Source organism: Erpetoichthys calabaricus, chromosome 11, assembly GCF_900747795.2.
Source record: "Erpetoichthys calabaricus chromosome 11, fErpCal1.3, whole genome shotgun sequence".
Taxonomy (NCBI): domain Eukaryota; kingdom Metazoa; phylum Chordata; class Cladistia; order Polypteriformes; family Polypteridae; genus Erpetoichthys; species Erpetoichthys calabaricus.
The window spans coordinates 105,519,670-105,535,829 of NC_041404.2; the positions used below are offsets into that span (position 1 = coordinate 105,519,670).

Here is a 16,160-nt window from a genome sequence, read left to right on the forward strand (position 1 = left end):
TTTGCTTTATGCATACATGAGTCTGGGTTGGTGATGCACTATTCTGATGTCCAGTGCATTATTAATTTAGTCTGTAGAACTCGATTAACACTCTACAGATTACAATGCGTTTGACTGGTTTTATTATTATTTTGGAGGCCTTGGCTTAATGCTATTCTTCGGTTAACTTCATTGTGTGATGTCTGAGCAAGAGGTCTGCTGCAGAAAGTGGCACCAACCTCTCATTACAAATCACATCTTTAAACTTGTGTTTGATTCATTAGCAGGTCAACCCTTCTAATGTTCATTTGTTTTGAAATCACTATTTTGTTAAAAAGTGCAATAGGGTTGACTTTATTTTAAATTAGAAATTTACATTGACTAGTGCCCACTACAGAAATGCAAAGGCCTGCCTTAAGATTTAGTCTGAGTACACTTGTAGCAGACCTGTCACCCAGAGAAGTTCTTCTAAATGCTTTTCCAGTGATGTAATAGCTTCAAACTGATTCAATCCAATTTACTCTTAAACCTAAGATCCCTAACTATTGCTTAATAGTATGACCTTCACATTAAAGCAAATGGAGAATAAACTCGTAATTTTGATTTTGATTTTTATTTTTATTACAATGCATTAAAATCCATGCAACATGCCATGTCACAACATTAGTCTCAGTTTTACCTTGCCTCTGGTTTGACACATAATGCATAGAACAATAAAATTAAATTGTAAATATTTAGGTTACCTTTATTACAATATTATTACTGCTGTAAAGGAGAAAAAAGAAAGATTTTATGGACCCTGACTTGCCACTGTGACAATCCTGCAATTCTGGGCGAGTCCAAAGGCTTTTTTTCTGAATGCTACTACTATGGTACAATATGGAATGATACCGTGCAGCAAACACCTACAAAATAATAAAATGAGTCTGCTTTTGATCTGCCTGCATTTCTACTTTGTTCACTATTCTTACACTGTCGCCATCTTACTAACTGACCAGCCATTATTTGTCTTGACCCTTGTTAGGACAGACAGCCATAAAAGCAGTCATGAAAAGATTCCTAAATCCTTACATGGCACAGATGCTGACACAGTGCCTACCACATCATTATCAGAACTTTTTACTCGCTGGTGAGACTGCAAATGAAGTGCTTAGGACAATGTTGCTTGGGTCTTGTTTATAGTGCCCAGCTGTTGTCCTACACTACATACGTATGGTGCTGTGTCTTGCAGCTGCAACGACATCTGTGAGGAATGTGAAAAAGGGCTGTGGTAGAGCCCAGGGGAAAGAACTTTTTGTGAAGGTACAGGACACATCTGTAGGAAGAACTGAGCGAACTGGTGAGGGATGAGATTGTGTTTTAATGAAAAACAGGCTGTGCAGTTTAAACTTAAGCATCTAGCCATTAGTAGTAGACTGAAAACAAGAGGGCCGCATTGATTTTTCCCTATTGCAGTGTACAGCTGCTTGGGATTTTGATGGCTGTTATTAAAAAAACAAAAAAAAAAAACCAACAGTTGCCGAGTACCACAAGATTATTTTTTTTGATGTTGGTGTTTGTTCTTGTCCAACATTGTAGTCAATTAACATAATAGTAAAGTATAAAAAAAATCAAATAGAAACATACATGTAACAAACAACATCAGTTACCCAAGTTTGAAATTTTTCAAATAAGTATGAACTTATTTTTAATTTGAATATTCAAACCTTACCTTCTGGCTAATTTCATAGACTTAGTACACAATGTTAACGTTCTGGCGCTAAGCAAACTGGCTCACAAATTCCTGTGCATACTAGCCACAAGTTTGCCATCAGAGAGAAGTGTTTCGTGCTGGGGGCAATGTTAATGTTAGCGTTTGTCTGAAACCAGCAAAGGTTAACATGAAATGTTGACATTTCATGGCACCAAAAAAAAAAAAAAAAAAGTTGGTAATGACTACAATGAATGATGCAAAGAAGTAGAGATGTCAGAGAAGCAAGTATTATGCAAGGGTTCAGTTGTCTGGAGCAATTTTAAGATTTTATTTGTACTGCACTATATCCTATAGTGTTGGCCTTTGTGAAAAACGTTCAGAAGTTAAATGCTGGTTATCTGCAAATAAAGGTTTTAATTGAATGTGTAATATTTAAATATTTTGTGTAGAATTTATATTCTATTATTATATTGGGTGATCACTTTTTTCATAATTATTCTGTGGCTTATCAATTTGTAAGTTAAAAGCTGGATATCAGTAAATAATATTCTATTGATTCTACAGATTGTGCAATATTTAGATGCTGCTGGTGAGCCACAAGCTATAACTTTTGTGATAATTGTTCTTTGATTGTTTTATATTCTATGCCAATTAAAAAAAAAAAAAAGTAATAAATATGTCATCCTTGCATTACAATATAAAACAGTTAATGTTTTGATGGTACTTCATATGGTAATGAGATGCTGAGCAGGGAGTAGGGCTTGTGCTGTCCCCTCAGATATAGAGTGTAGAGGGATGGTGGAGGGGACATGAACCTTATAAAAGAGCTGACCGCACCTGTCGAATGATGTCACCTTTTGCTGTAGTGTAAGCAGTAGTGGTGTTGATTTTAGGAGGCTGCACCAAAGCTCATGAGTGGTTTTTAAAGAGATAGATCCCAACTTTGTTTTAACCTTTGCTTTTAAACTTATTTATTGGATTATTTATTTATTTGCATTTTAACCTCCACAAGAACAGTGTTTTTATTATAGATTATGTATTGACTTATTTATTTATGAAGAACTTTCACTACACTTTTGTTTGTTCTTATGTGTCCTTGATGCCTAGTCCATCTTGGTTTATGACTATATGGGCAACCTGGGCATCACATACAGATGTTTCAAGAAACACAAAGACTCAACATCTTTTGATTATATGACATTTACCAACCAACAAAGCCTTGAACCAGGTGCCCTAATATTGGCTTTATTATTTCAGTCGCTCGAGATACAAGACAGTATAGAAATGAAAAAGCAATGAGGTATTTAATAAAGTATATTACCAATAGAATAAAGTATAATAGAAAATAAAATAGATAGCAAATGTCTGGATATAGTCTTAGAAAAGCTTACTGAAAATGAGCAATGTCAAGCGTACATGTTGTCCTGGGTGGCTTTTTAATTCAATTGACAATTTTATACTCCAGAGCAGGTGCAAACTGATACATGCAAGGCCATGGTTATGATTTAGAAGAAGCCTCACACACACACATAGTCAGCAAGGTCAACTGCAGCAGGATACTGAAACTAAAGAGTTATGGTTCTAATACTGAAAAATCTTTGTGCTACATGACAACAATGGCCAAAAAAAAAAAAAAAAAAAACAAACAAAAAAAAAAAACACAAGGTGCTTGGACAATAACTCGGTATCTAGTTCTGATCTAACCTAAGCGATTTCTTAATGCAGAGGTCAAAAACGTAAAGGCAGAATATAGTGGGTTTTTATGTATTTTAATAGGCTGTGACCTGAAGGGGGTGCTACTTAGCAGGAAAACCTCCAATACACTAATGCAAGTTCCAGTTCAAATAATAATTTATTTTAACAAATACCTTCACAGGTCATGCACAAAGCACAGGTACAATTCATTCATTCATTCTCTTTGTTTCTCTCTCTTTCTTTCTACTCCTCCAGGCGAGTGTTGTCCAGGTCTTCCCCCGACTCCGACTCGCCTGGATGAGGTCAAGCGGCTTCCTTTACTCCAGACCCAGGAGTACTAAAGGGGTTACCGCACTTCCGGGTTAGGTACAAGTTCCTTAAAGTGGGTATGATCTGTCCTTGCGGCTCCTCCAACTAACACATTCCCAGCCTGCCCTGTCGATATCCATGCAGGTACCATAGCCCAAGAAGACTACCATCTATTGTACCGGGGGAGCAAATAGTCTATGTGATTGATCTTCCTCTGTCCTTCTGTTAAACTGACCTCCCGGCTGGTTATGGGTCCTTGAACCATTCTGGCCAACCCATGCCTCGCGTCGAAATACAAGGTGTATTTAATCAAAAGCTATCCTCTGGCCAAAAGCCCATGAAATTTGTTAATTCAAACTCTTACTCAAAGAGTGTATGTTAAGATTTAATACATGCCAATATTGTTAAGAAGATATAAATGTTAAAATGGTTCAAGACATATTTACACACATTATTTATTTGACGGTATCAATTTAAATTTCAAATCTAAGTAAGGTGGTAAGGTAAATGCAAATTGGTTTCACTCAAGTACTATGTCCTGTGCATTAGAAACATGGCAAGGAGACTCTTACCCAATGAAACAATGAGCTGAAGAATAAAACGATAAGGTTTATTTCCAAGAAAAGCAAAAACTGTCCATATACTCAGGGGGCCCCATGCCAAAGCTGTGATCGTCTCCATGCACACTGTGAAGTTATCACCTCTGTGCACAAAAAGAAAATAAGGAAAAATAAGTTAGAATTTTCAAGTTACTGTAATGTTAAGTAATTTGAATATTACATACTATTAACAAAGCAATACATAATTTAAAGTTATTAATCTATTTTTGGTATACTGCATGGTAATGCAGTTGTCAGAGTTTTCTTAGGTTTAAATCTCTGTTGGCTGCTAGAGGTGTGTGAGAAGAAAAGACTGGTGGCCACAGACATGCGGAAGTGAATAATGTGCAAAAGACATGGAAAGACTACAACATCCTCAGGTCTAACTTGTTTAAGGGTTTAAATGACCATATAACCTCATTATTTGCAGAGGAATCTATGTGTGTTAACAGTTTTCTACAGATCAATATTCTGATTTCTATAATTGAAAATTTACATGCCTTTTTTGAAACTAGGTTTCTCTGATTAACAGGGTTAAGGCGCATGTAAAAATGCTCACTTTCTAAATAAAAAGCAAAAAAGAAGCATGTTTTTTAAATATGCAGTACATTTCTCAGCTCTACTTTGATCATGTCATTTTTACAGACGGATAATCCCATTCTTGCTTTTGTTTGAGTTTTCACAAGTTTCTTTAAAGTAATAGTGCTTGAGCTATAATCATTTTATGCTTTACAAAATGCAACACAAGAAAAAAAAAAAAAAAGTAAAAATATAAATAACAGGTGTAATAATTATGAGTCCAAGACATTATAAAGGTTTTTCCCAGCTGCAAAAGGGTTTTTAGAATCACAAGTACGATGTGCATCTCACAGAGTCCAGGACAGAACTGTCTACAGTAGCCCAAGATGGAGGCTTTAAAGGTCTGGAAAGGAAATGATGTCATCAAAATGGCAGGAACCAGAAGTGACGTCAGCAAAGGGGCCGGCTTCGGAAGTGACATCTTGTTAGGCGCCGGAACCTTGCAGGATTTCCCGGGAAAGGTCTGTAGGGAACTGAGAAAGACGGTCAGCGCACTCCGCCGCCCCCCCAGTCAGATGTTTTATTACACTTACTCAGACCCTTTAGCTGTCTCCTACTCGCACGTGTGTGACAAGGCCCCCCCTCAGCACAGACCCATCGGGTCGGGCGTCCTGCACCGAGAGGTCGTGGGCACGAGAGAGAGCATCAGCATTGGCATGAAGAGAACCCTTACGATGAATCAGCGAGAACTTATAAGGTTGGAGGTCAAGAAACCACCTAGTGACCCAAGGATTCGACTCCTTGTGAAGGGCCATCCACTGTAGGGGTGCATGATCCGTCACCAGAGTGAACTCCCGGCCCAAGAGGTAGTACCTCAACTGCGTAATCGCCCATTTAATCGCAAGGGCCTCTCTTTCCACCGCTGCATACCTGGTCTCCCGATCCAACAATTTCCGGCTCAGGTACATGATGGGGTGTTCAACACCATCAACGCTTTGGCTCAGCACGGCACCCAGGCCTGTGTCCGAAGCGTCCGTCTGGAGAGTAAAAGGGAGAGAGAAATCAGGAGCTTTTAATATTGGTGCTGAAGTAAGAGCCTGTTTTAAGTCACTAAATGCAGCGTCCGTCTTGTCAGTCCATACCACATGATTAGGAGCCCTCTTCTTTGTAAGATCAGTCAAGGGCGCCGCTCTGTCTGAAAACCGAGGTACAAACTGGTGGTAGTACCCGGCCAATCCGACTTGCCTCTTGGTTCGCGGACGGGACCATTTTACAGTGGCATCTATTTTTGAACACTGTGGTTTCACGGTACCCCGACCCACCAGGTAGCCCAAATATTTAGCCTCTTTCAATCCAAAGAAACATTTCTTGGGATTAATACGAAGACCGGCTTCTCCTAATGTCCGTAATACCACAGTGACCTGCTGTACGTGTTCCTTCCATGTGCTGGAATAGATGACAACGTCATCCAGATAGGCAGCACTATACGCATTATGGGGTTGGAGCACTTTGTCCATCAGATGCTGGAAAGTCACAGGAGCCCCGTGTAACCCGAATGGAAGAACACAATACTGCCAGTGTCCACTAGGAGTGCTAAACGCGGTCTTGACCTTCGCGGAGTCCGTTAAAGGAATCTGCCAGTACCCCTTTGTCATGTCAAGTGTGGTCATAAATTCTGCTTGTCCAAGCCTCTCGAGGAGGTCATCCACGCGGGCATGGGATAAGCATCAAAAAGGGAGACCGGTTAAGCCGATGGAAGTCATTGCAAAACCTCCAACTGCCGTCAAGCTTACTAACCAAGACAATTGGGCTGGACCAGGGACTATAACTTTCCTCAATCACTCCTAGTTCTAGCGTCTGCTTGATTTCTAGCTCCACTTCTGCTTTCTTTGCCTCAGGAAGTCTATAGGGCGCTCCCGGACTATAACCCCTGGTTCAGTCATTATGTCGTGCACAATCAGAGAGGTCCTTCCGGGTTTTTCACTCACTACCTCTGAGACGGACAGGATAGCTGATTCCAGCTCCCGTCTTTGTCTATAAGTTAATTCCTCGCCAAAATTAAGGGTGTCTATATGAGCAAAGAACGAGCAGGGCTGAGCGGAGGAGGGATCTGGTTCCCTCTCCTTCCACAGCTTCAGCAAATTCACATGATAAACCCGCTCAGTTGGTCTACGATTGGGTTGTTTCACCAAATAGTCGACCAATCCTTTTCTCTCCTTAATTTCATAAGGGCCTTGCCAATGGGTGAGTAATTTAGAATGGGAGGTGAGAACTAATACCATGACACAATCCCCCGGATGGAATTCTCGGAGTGCCGTGCCACGGTCATAATAACGGGCCTGTGCTGCTTCTGCCTCTTCCATATGACTTTTTAAAATAGATTTGGGAAAATCCAACCTATCGCGTAACTGTGCAATATATTCCAAAATATTTGTAGAGGGAAGAGCCTCTCCTTCCCAACCTTCTTTCAAAATATCCAATATACCTCGGGGTTGTCGTCCGTATAACAATTCAAAAGGTGAGAACCCCGTAGAGGCTTGTGGGACTTCCCAACAGACAAAGAGAACGAGGGGGAGGACTTGATCCCAATTCCTCCCATCCCCGCTGACCACCTTGCGAAGCATCTGCTTGAGAGTCTGATTAAATCTCTCCACTAGACTGTCGGTTTGAGAATGACACACCGCGGTCTTTAACACTAGAATTACCAGAGTCTACGAAAAAACTTGTAGATCCGGCCCACCTTAAAACCATTCGCAGCTCTCTTTTGTCTTCTAAATGTGCCGATTAAGACGAGCCAGCAAGCAGCCGGCTATTCCATCCCCCACCGTCGCAGAGTGTTCACTAAGTTTTCCCAGCTCTTGCCTTGTTTGATTATCTGGGAGTGACAGAAACGTTTTTTCATATTTTAGTAGTAAATGACAAAATGTAGGCATAAACTATATAATGTATGAAGCCTGAAGTCCAAAGATCAAGTAAAAACACTTCCACAAAAGGTTCAAGACTGATGCAATAGCTTCCGTGGTGTAGCGGTAAGATTTGCTGACTTGTAATTGAGAGTCCCCCGGTTCGATCCCCACTCACTCCTATATTTGCCGTTTTCAGTAGTGAGCTCCTCTTTTTGTTAATATTATACAGTACACACATACATTTGGTTTGCGTCTGTAACACACGGTGTGCATTTATAGGACTTGTAAAAGTTACCGTTTTTTTTTTACTTTTGTTCTCTCTAAATCACGATACATACTACCCCCCCCCCCCACCAGGGATCTGACGCTGTTATTTTTTATTTGAAACGGAATAACTGGAGATGTAAGTGGTGTTTTGAGACAATGGAACTGGACATTCTCTCATCTAGAGGGATAAAAGCTGACACACAAACGCTGGCGAATCTGCCTTCTTCGTATCTCACCGTCACTTGATTTTTTTATTCGGTTTTATTGAGTGTTCCTGCTCATGCTGAATTAGAGTGCACCTTATGGTGAATGATGTCAAAACAACAAAAAAACACAGACGTAGGTATATATGATATTTGGAATTATTCGTTTTATGACCTGCATAGTACATTTCGGAAAACTTTGTGGCACGGATGCAACATTATTCATATTTTTCATATTCATTCGCATAACATCTTGCGTTTTGTAATCAGTGAATGCGTATTTTTTTTTCCCCGATCTTGCCAGTCCCCACATGTTGCTGTATGCTGTTTCTTTTGTATGCGCAAATACTCCTACTAGTTCCCGTGTGATTGCTTTAGATGTAGCTGAGCACAAGGGAACAGCTTCCGGATATCGGGTCGCATAATCCACGAGGACTAATATATATTTATGTCCTCGGGCTGAGGGCTCCAAGGGTCCTACAATATCGACCCCGATTCGTTCAAAGGGGACATCAATTAAGGGAAGGGGAACGAGAGGAGCACGGCCCTCCTAGGAATTTGCCATAATTGACATTCTGGACAAGAAATACAAAAGCGGTGAACCTCCTCGTTAATTCCCTGCCAATAAAATCTGAGCTTAATCCGCTGTAAAGTTTTTTCGGAGCCTAAATGGCCTCCAAGGAGGTGGGCGTGAGCTAATTCACAAACCTGCCGCCGGTAGGTTCGTGGGATTAACAACAACTTCCGAACCTCCGCCCCATGTTCTGCGACCCGATATAACAGATCATTTTCTATTACAAAGTGAGGTCCTTGTGGCATGGGCTGGTGTGTGCGTTGGCCGTTGACAAGGACTACTGCATTTTTTGCAAATTTTAGGGAGTCATCATTCCACTGCTCCCTTTTAAAAGAAGCCAGTGTTTGTTTAAATTGATACTGAATGTCGGAGAGAGGATCCGGTCTGACCTCATGGGGAGGGGATTCCTCCCGACTCGTCGAGGCGCAGGTGGATGACGTATCTGCCTGCGACAGTCCTGGAATCTCCCCGTCCTCCTCGTGGGCTTCCGTATCTCTCTCCGCCGCCTGTGTATACGGCGTGGAGACAGCTTGACACAAGTTATTCCCATCTATAACGAGGCCTAAGTTTTTATCGGGAGTAGTCAATAGTTTACTACATTTATTTTCTGACCAGTCCCGCCCTAGAATCGCTGGACAGGAAGGATTAGGGTGGACTGCCATGGGAAATTTTTTTAGCGATCCTCCCTGACTCACGAAACACAGGGCGGTGTTGTACATCCGGGTGTCTCTGTGAATACATTTAATACTGGTCTTCTTTTTCATTCTTTGTTGCGGTAAAACATATCGGCAATCAACAATGGAAACGTTGCTACCGGAATCAAACTGGGTTTGGAGTTTATAACCATTAATAACTACTGCTCCCGTATTTGAACACGTCAGGGGATTGGCAAGAGCGCATAAACCGTCCTCCCCCTTCACCTACATCCCGCCTCGCTCCCAGGTAGGTCGCACGCCAGGTGGCCTGGGAACTCAGAAACAGGAACTCCGATTTATGCGTAAGAGACTTATTTAGTAGGACGTGATCTCTAGGAAATCCACTAGAGGACCGTTCTGCTCTTCCAGATTATGAGACTGTCTCAGGTGATTTCATGAGCTTTATAAGCTCTTCCATTGAATGAAAGTCACCCCAGTCTGGCTGGGCAAAGTTTTTGGGGAGGCCTTTTAAGAAGATAAGACAGGCTACCTGTTGTACTATCTGGCAGGTGCTTAATTCAAATGGCCTTAGCCATACAGCCACCTGCTCCCATAAGGTCATAGCCTGCTCCTGTACTGATCACTCTGGATCAAGTACCCAGTTTCTTATTATGGGGATAACCCATATTTATCTAGGACCTCAGTCCCAATGGGCGGCTCAGCTCCCTCCTCCGAGAGAGCATAATAAGCCCTTTTTGTTTCATCCCCAGAAACCAGCCTACGCCTGTATGTCCCCTTCACATTCTCCATTTGGTAAGATATAAGCTCGGGGTTGTATTTGAGGAGCGGAGCCTGTACTGAGTCCTTCCTGACCCCCAAATGCACTCCCCCCCCAGAAACTCGGCCCCGGTACTTTCCTACCTGGTTATTTACATGTCCGTGTCCCGGTTTCTTCTGGGACTTCATCCTGCCGACTACGCCACTGTAATAATTATGAGTCCAAGACATTATAAAGGTTTGGGGCAGCCACCCGTATATTGTTTTTCCCAGCTGCAAAAGGGTTTTTAGAATCACAATTACGATGTGCATCTCACAGAGTCCAAGACAGAACTGTCTACAGTAGCCCAAGATGGAGGCTTTAAAGGTCTGGAAAGGAAATGATGTCATCAAAATGGCCGGAACCAGAAGTGACGTCAGCAAAGGGGCCGGCTTCAGAAGTGACGTCTTTTGAGGCATCGGAACCTTGCAGGATTTCCCGGGAAAGGTCTGTAGGGAACTGAGAAAGACAGTCAGCGCACTCTGTCGCCCCCCGGTCAGATGTTTTATTAAACTCACTCAGTCCCTTTAGCTGTCTCCTACTCGCACGTGTGTGACACAGGTTTTTTTTTTTTTTTTTTTTTTTTAAAAGGCAAAGGGCACAAAAAAGTAAAAATGTATATGTAATAACTAGAATTTAAACCAATATTGTAATATAAACATTTATTCTAATGTGAATATTTGAACCTTAATTTTTTTGTTAATTGTATTACAATAGTGTGAAATATCACCTAGGCTCTTTAGAACTGCAGTAAATATAGAAGGATTAGGCAGATGGAGGTTAAAGCTGAAATAATCACTTTCTAAAGAATGTAAACAGACAGAGGGGGGCTTTGCCATTAGATAGTTTTTAAAGTTGTGAAAGGTAAAACAGCAAATACAAAAAAATAAAACAAATGAGTTATACATGTCTCCTTTCAGATTTACATTGCAAATTTTTTTTTAATGGTTGATTAGTTACAAAAAAAAAAGTTATTTCATTTTGAAATTATAAAAAGGCAGTTAAGTGTACTTTTTGTTTATGTTGACGGGTACCAGTATAGAGATTTAATGATACTTTTTAAGACTAGAAATATTCAGGTAGAACTGCAATTCCAATTTTTACCTTTAGCTTTGTATTGTTTTTAATAAACCATTTTAAAGAGTTACTTATATTTTCCACCAGAGTAACAACCAGTGAGAGGCTGAGCAAGCACATAGCTTCCTTTTCCAAATCCTGTTAGTCCCCCCCAACCATTTTTAGGGCATATGTATATTTATGTTAAACTACCCTCTTTTCCTATGCACGTTTTTCTAATTTAATTCACAAGAGTCATGTTTAGCAAATAATACACAATTTCCTTCACTCAGCTTCCACAAGAATAGCAACAGTTTGACCTGTTCTTTGTTGTATGAAAGTAGAAATGTCTTCCACCCTGTATTTTACCTTAATAAATCTTCCTTCTTGTTTAATAGTTTTTCTGAGATATCCAAAAAATAAAACAATAATTGTAATAATAATGAAGCTGTATGACTCATTACTTTTTGTTTTTAGAAAATATTGACATTAATTGTAAATGACAGTATTTTCTTAGTTAAAATATTTGCCTATATACAACTATTTAGTCAATGGGAGGCTCTACTACAATTCCCACAAGCTAAATAACAAATTAAATATTCTAATTATTTCTTGTCCCTTTGACTGCAGGCTAGCTCCAGTTTATGATCTGCCTTACAGTTGGTAAGACACAGAGGGCAAACAATTTCAAATCCTACATACATAACTTAGTACATTGACCAAGTAAAACATATGTAAGTCTGCCATTGAGAAATAACACAAGAAAAGTTCTGACTTGGCTGCCACAGTCACAGTCAGTGAGGCATTACGCAGACAAATTGCTGTTGGTATAAAAGGAGCCCCAGCAGCATGTCTTAACACATTTCTGCTGAATAATTTGCTGGCTGAAAGTACTCAGTGTCAGAGAGAGAATTTGCAGCATTTTTCATAATGGTACTCAGTTTTGTTTTAATGCTCTCCTTCGCCATTACCTCCAGGGGGTCCAGAGTGTGACTTACAACTGAGCTTGCCCTTTCAATTTTTCAGTGACCATTGATTCGGTAGGCCTCCCTTGAAGCGATGTTACCAGAACAGCACATCACAGAGCAGAAAATCACTCTGGCATTAACAGAGTTATAGACGTGAAGGATGTCCATTAAAGGATCCCAGTCTCCTAAGGAAAAATAGCCTTCTCTGCCCTTTCTTATAGGATTCCTCTGAGTTCTGAGACTAGCTCAACCCATCATTAATGTAGAATCCCAGCTACTTGTAGGAGTGCACCACATCTACATTCACTCCTTGAATAGTGACCAGACACAAAGGCTCTTTGGTGCAGCGAAAGTCAAGAACCAGTTCCTTGGTTTTGTTGATGTTAACATACAGACAATTCTTCCTGTACCAAGAAACAAACTTTGTCCCTTGACTCCTATACTCGTTTCTCATCCTATTTATCAATACACACCATAAGGGCAGAATCATCTGAGAATTTCTGCAAGTGACATGACCTGATGTCATAATTGTAGTTGGAGGTGTACAGAGTGAAGAGAAAACGAGACAGGACTGTTTCTTGTGGTGGTCCAGTGTTGCTCGCATCTGTATTAGAGACGGCCATTAAGCCTCATAAACTGTGGGCTCCCAACAGACAGTTCATTATCCAGGACACCATAGGCTTATCCCCCTGCATATCTCTTAGCTTACTACTTAACAGGGATGGCTGCATGGTACCAAAGGCATTGGAGAAATCAAAAAACAATCCTCACAGTGTTGTGAGCTTTGTACAGGTGAGAATAAGCCTTATCGAGCAGATAGATAATTGCATCCTCCACTCCAGTCTTTGTCCTATAGACAAACTGCAGTGGGTCCAGGTGGTCTACAACAAGAGAACTTACATAGTTCAGGATCAGTCTCTAAAAGGTCTTCGTGATTTGAGACGCAAGTGCCATTTGTCCTTAGTCATTAGGCAAAGAGTTGCCAGACTTCTTTGGAACAGAAACAATGCAGGATGTTTTCTACAGGAGTGGCATTTTCTGAAAACTAAGGGACAAGCTGAAGAGGTGACAGAAGACACCACAAAGTCGGTCAGCACAGGCCTTAAGAACCCCGAGGACTGACTCCATCCATTCCCACAGCTTTTCGTGTATGTTGCTTCCTTAGTTGTCTCCTTATTTGGTCTTCAGTTATGGACAGTACACACCGATGGTCAGAGGTGGACTAGTCACGCCATTCCAGTTGATGTGGTAGGAGTTGTTGATGTAGTAGGGACAGTGTGGGAAGACTGGTCATTACAAGAAGGTGGGAATGGAATGGAAAATCTATTTAAAAATTGCTTCAGGTAGTTAGCTTTGTCCACAACCCCTTCTAGCACAGAGCCCTGGATTGCTTGGGTCTAGCAATTAGCATTCCAGACATCCTTTATGTTATTCCGAGTAAGGTTGTTTTCTGTTTCAGCTCTGCAAGCTTCCTTTTCTTCATGTAGCTTTTTTTAAGCACCTGCTGTATGTTGTTCAGAACCTCTTTGTCACAGGAGTTGAATTCTCTCTTTTTCTCATTCAGGAGACCTTTTAGCTCTTTACTATTTCAGGGCTTAGTGTTTGGAAAGCAACACATTGTCTGTGGGTGCCTGTGTGTTGGCAAAGAAGTAAATACAGTTTTTGATGCAGTGACAGCGTCCCTCAATATCGTCCCATGTGACTCGCACATCATTTCCCAGTCTGTCATTTGGAAGCAGTCATTCAGAGCCATTTCAGCCTCTAGGCTCCACTTCTTCACTGTTCTGGTGATAACAGGTTGCTGTTTAATAACAGGCTAGTAGCTAGGAATAAGAGGAATCATGTTGTAATCAGATTTGCCTAAAGGAGCCAGTAGATTACACAAAGGTATTTTAAATAAATATTTAAATACAGAAGGTTCAGCTTGTTATTTCTTTGAGTAGAACTTTGTCATCATTCCTTTAATAGTTACATGGTTGAAATCATCACATATTACAACTGCAAATTTTAAATTGCATATTAATCAGATTACCAAGACAGCATTTTTTCACTTAAGGAATACAGTAATCCCTCCTCTATCGTGGGGGTTGCATTCCAGACCCCCATGCGAAAGGTGAAAATCCACGAAGTAGAAACCATATGTTTAAATGGTTATTTTTATATTGTCATGCTTGAGTCATAGATTTGCACAGAAACACAGGAGGTTGTAGAGAGACAGGAACTTTATTCAAACACTGCAAACAAACATTTGTCTCTTTTTCAAAAGTTTAAACTGTGCTCCATGACAAGACAGAGATGACAGTTCCGTCACACAATTAAAAGAATGCAAACATATCTTCCTCTTCAAAGGAGTGCGCATCAGGAGCAGAGAATGTCAGAGAGAGAGAGAGAAAAAAGCAAACAAAAATCAATAGGGCTGTTTGGCTTTTAAGTATGCGAAGCACTGCCGGACAAAGCAGCTGCAAGGATGTACAATGTAAAGGTAGTCTTTCAGCATTTTTTAGAGGAGCGTCCGTATCCTCTAGGCCAGTGTGCGAACAGCCCCTCTGCTCACACCCCCTCCATCAGGAGCAGAGAATGTCAGAGAGAGAGAGAGAGACAGAGAAAAACAAACAATCAAAAATCAATACGTGCCCTTCGAGCTTTTAAGTATGCGAAGCACCGTGCGGGAAGCATGTCGCTTGACAAAGGGGCTGCACAGAAGGGAGCAACGTGAAGGTAATCTTTCAACATTTTTAGACGAGCGTCCGTATCGTCTAGGGGTACGAACAGCCCCCCTGCTCACACCCCCTCCGTCAGGAGCAGAGAATGTCAGAGCAAGAGAGAGAGAGAGAGAAAAGCAAACAATCAAAAATCAATACGTGCTGTTTGATCTTTTAAGTATGCGAAGCACAGTGCGGGAAGCATATCGCTTGACAAAGCAGCCATATGTAAGCCCAGCAAGGAAGACAGCAATGCGAAGGTAATCTTCCAGCGTTTTTTGAGAAGCGGCCGTATCCTCTAGGGGTTCGAACAGCCCCCGTGCTCACAATATATTTGAGGAGTTTTATTTAATACGTAATACGCGCTCTGGTTGGGAAGCTTCTCAGCCATCTGCCAATAGCGTCCCTTGTATGAAATCAACTGGGCAAACCAACTGAGGAAGCATGTACCAGAAATTAAAAGACCCATTGCCCGCAGAAATCCACTAACCAGCAAAAAATCCGTGATATATATTTAAATACTAGCAAAATACCCGCGCTTCGCAGCGGAGAAGTAGTGTGTTAAAGAGGTTATGTAAACATATATATACATAAACATATATACTTATATACAGTGGTGTGAAAAACTATTTGCCCCCTTCCTGATTTCTTATTCTTTTGCATGTTTGTCACACAAAATGTTTCTGATCATCAAACACATTTAACCATTAGTCAAATATAACACAAGTAAACACAAAATGCAGTTTTTAAATGATGGTTTTTATTATTTAGGGAGAAAAAAAATCCAAACCTACATGGCCCTGTGTGAAAAAGTAATTGCCCCCTTGTTAAAAAATAACCTAACTGTGGTGTATCACACCTGAGTTCAATTTCCATAGCCACCCCCAGGCCTGATTACTGCCACACCTGTTTCAATCAAGAAATCACTTAAATAGGAGCTGCCTGACACAGAGAAGTAGACCAAAAGCACCTCAAAAGCTAGACATCATGCCAAGATCCAAAGAAATTCAGGAACAAATGAGAACAGAAGTAATTGAGATCTATCAGTCTGGTAAAGGTTATAAAGCCATTTCTAAAGCTTTGGGACTCCAGCGAACCACAGTGAGAGCCATTATCCACAAATGGCAAAAACATGGAACAGTGGTGAACCTTCCCAGGAGTGGCCGGCCGACCAAAATTACCCCAAGAGCGCAGAGACGACTCATCCGAGAGGTCACAAAAGACCCCAGGACAACGTC

The 16,160-nt window shown here is 41.0% G+C and overlaps 1 protein-coding gene across 1 annotated transcript in view; it reads right to left on the reverse strand.

Annotated features, from left to right (window-relative positions):
• ebp (EBP cholestenol delta-isomerase) overlaps positions 1-16,160 on the reverse strand; it is a 73,345-nt gene that overhangs the window by 18,589 nt on the left and 38,596 nt on the right. The window contains exon 4 of the mRNA XM_051934184.1: positions 4,249-4,379. Coding sequence (XP_051790144.1) covers positions 4,249-4,379 — 131 coding nt within the window. The remainder of the gene's footprint in view (positions 1-4,248; positions 4,380-16,160) is intronic.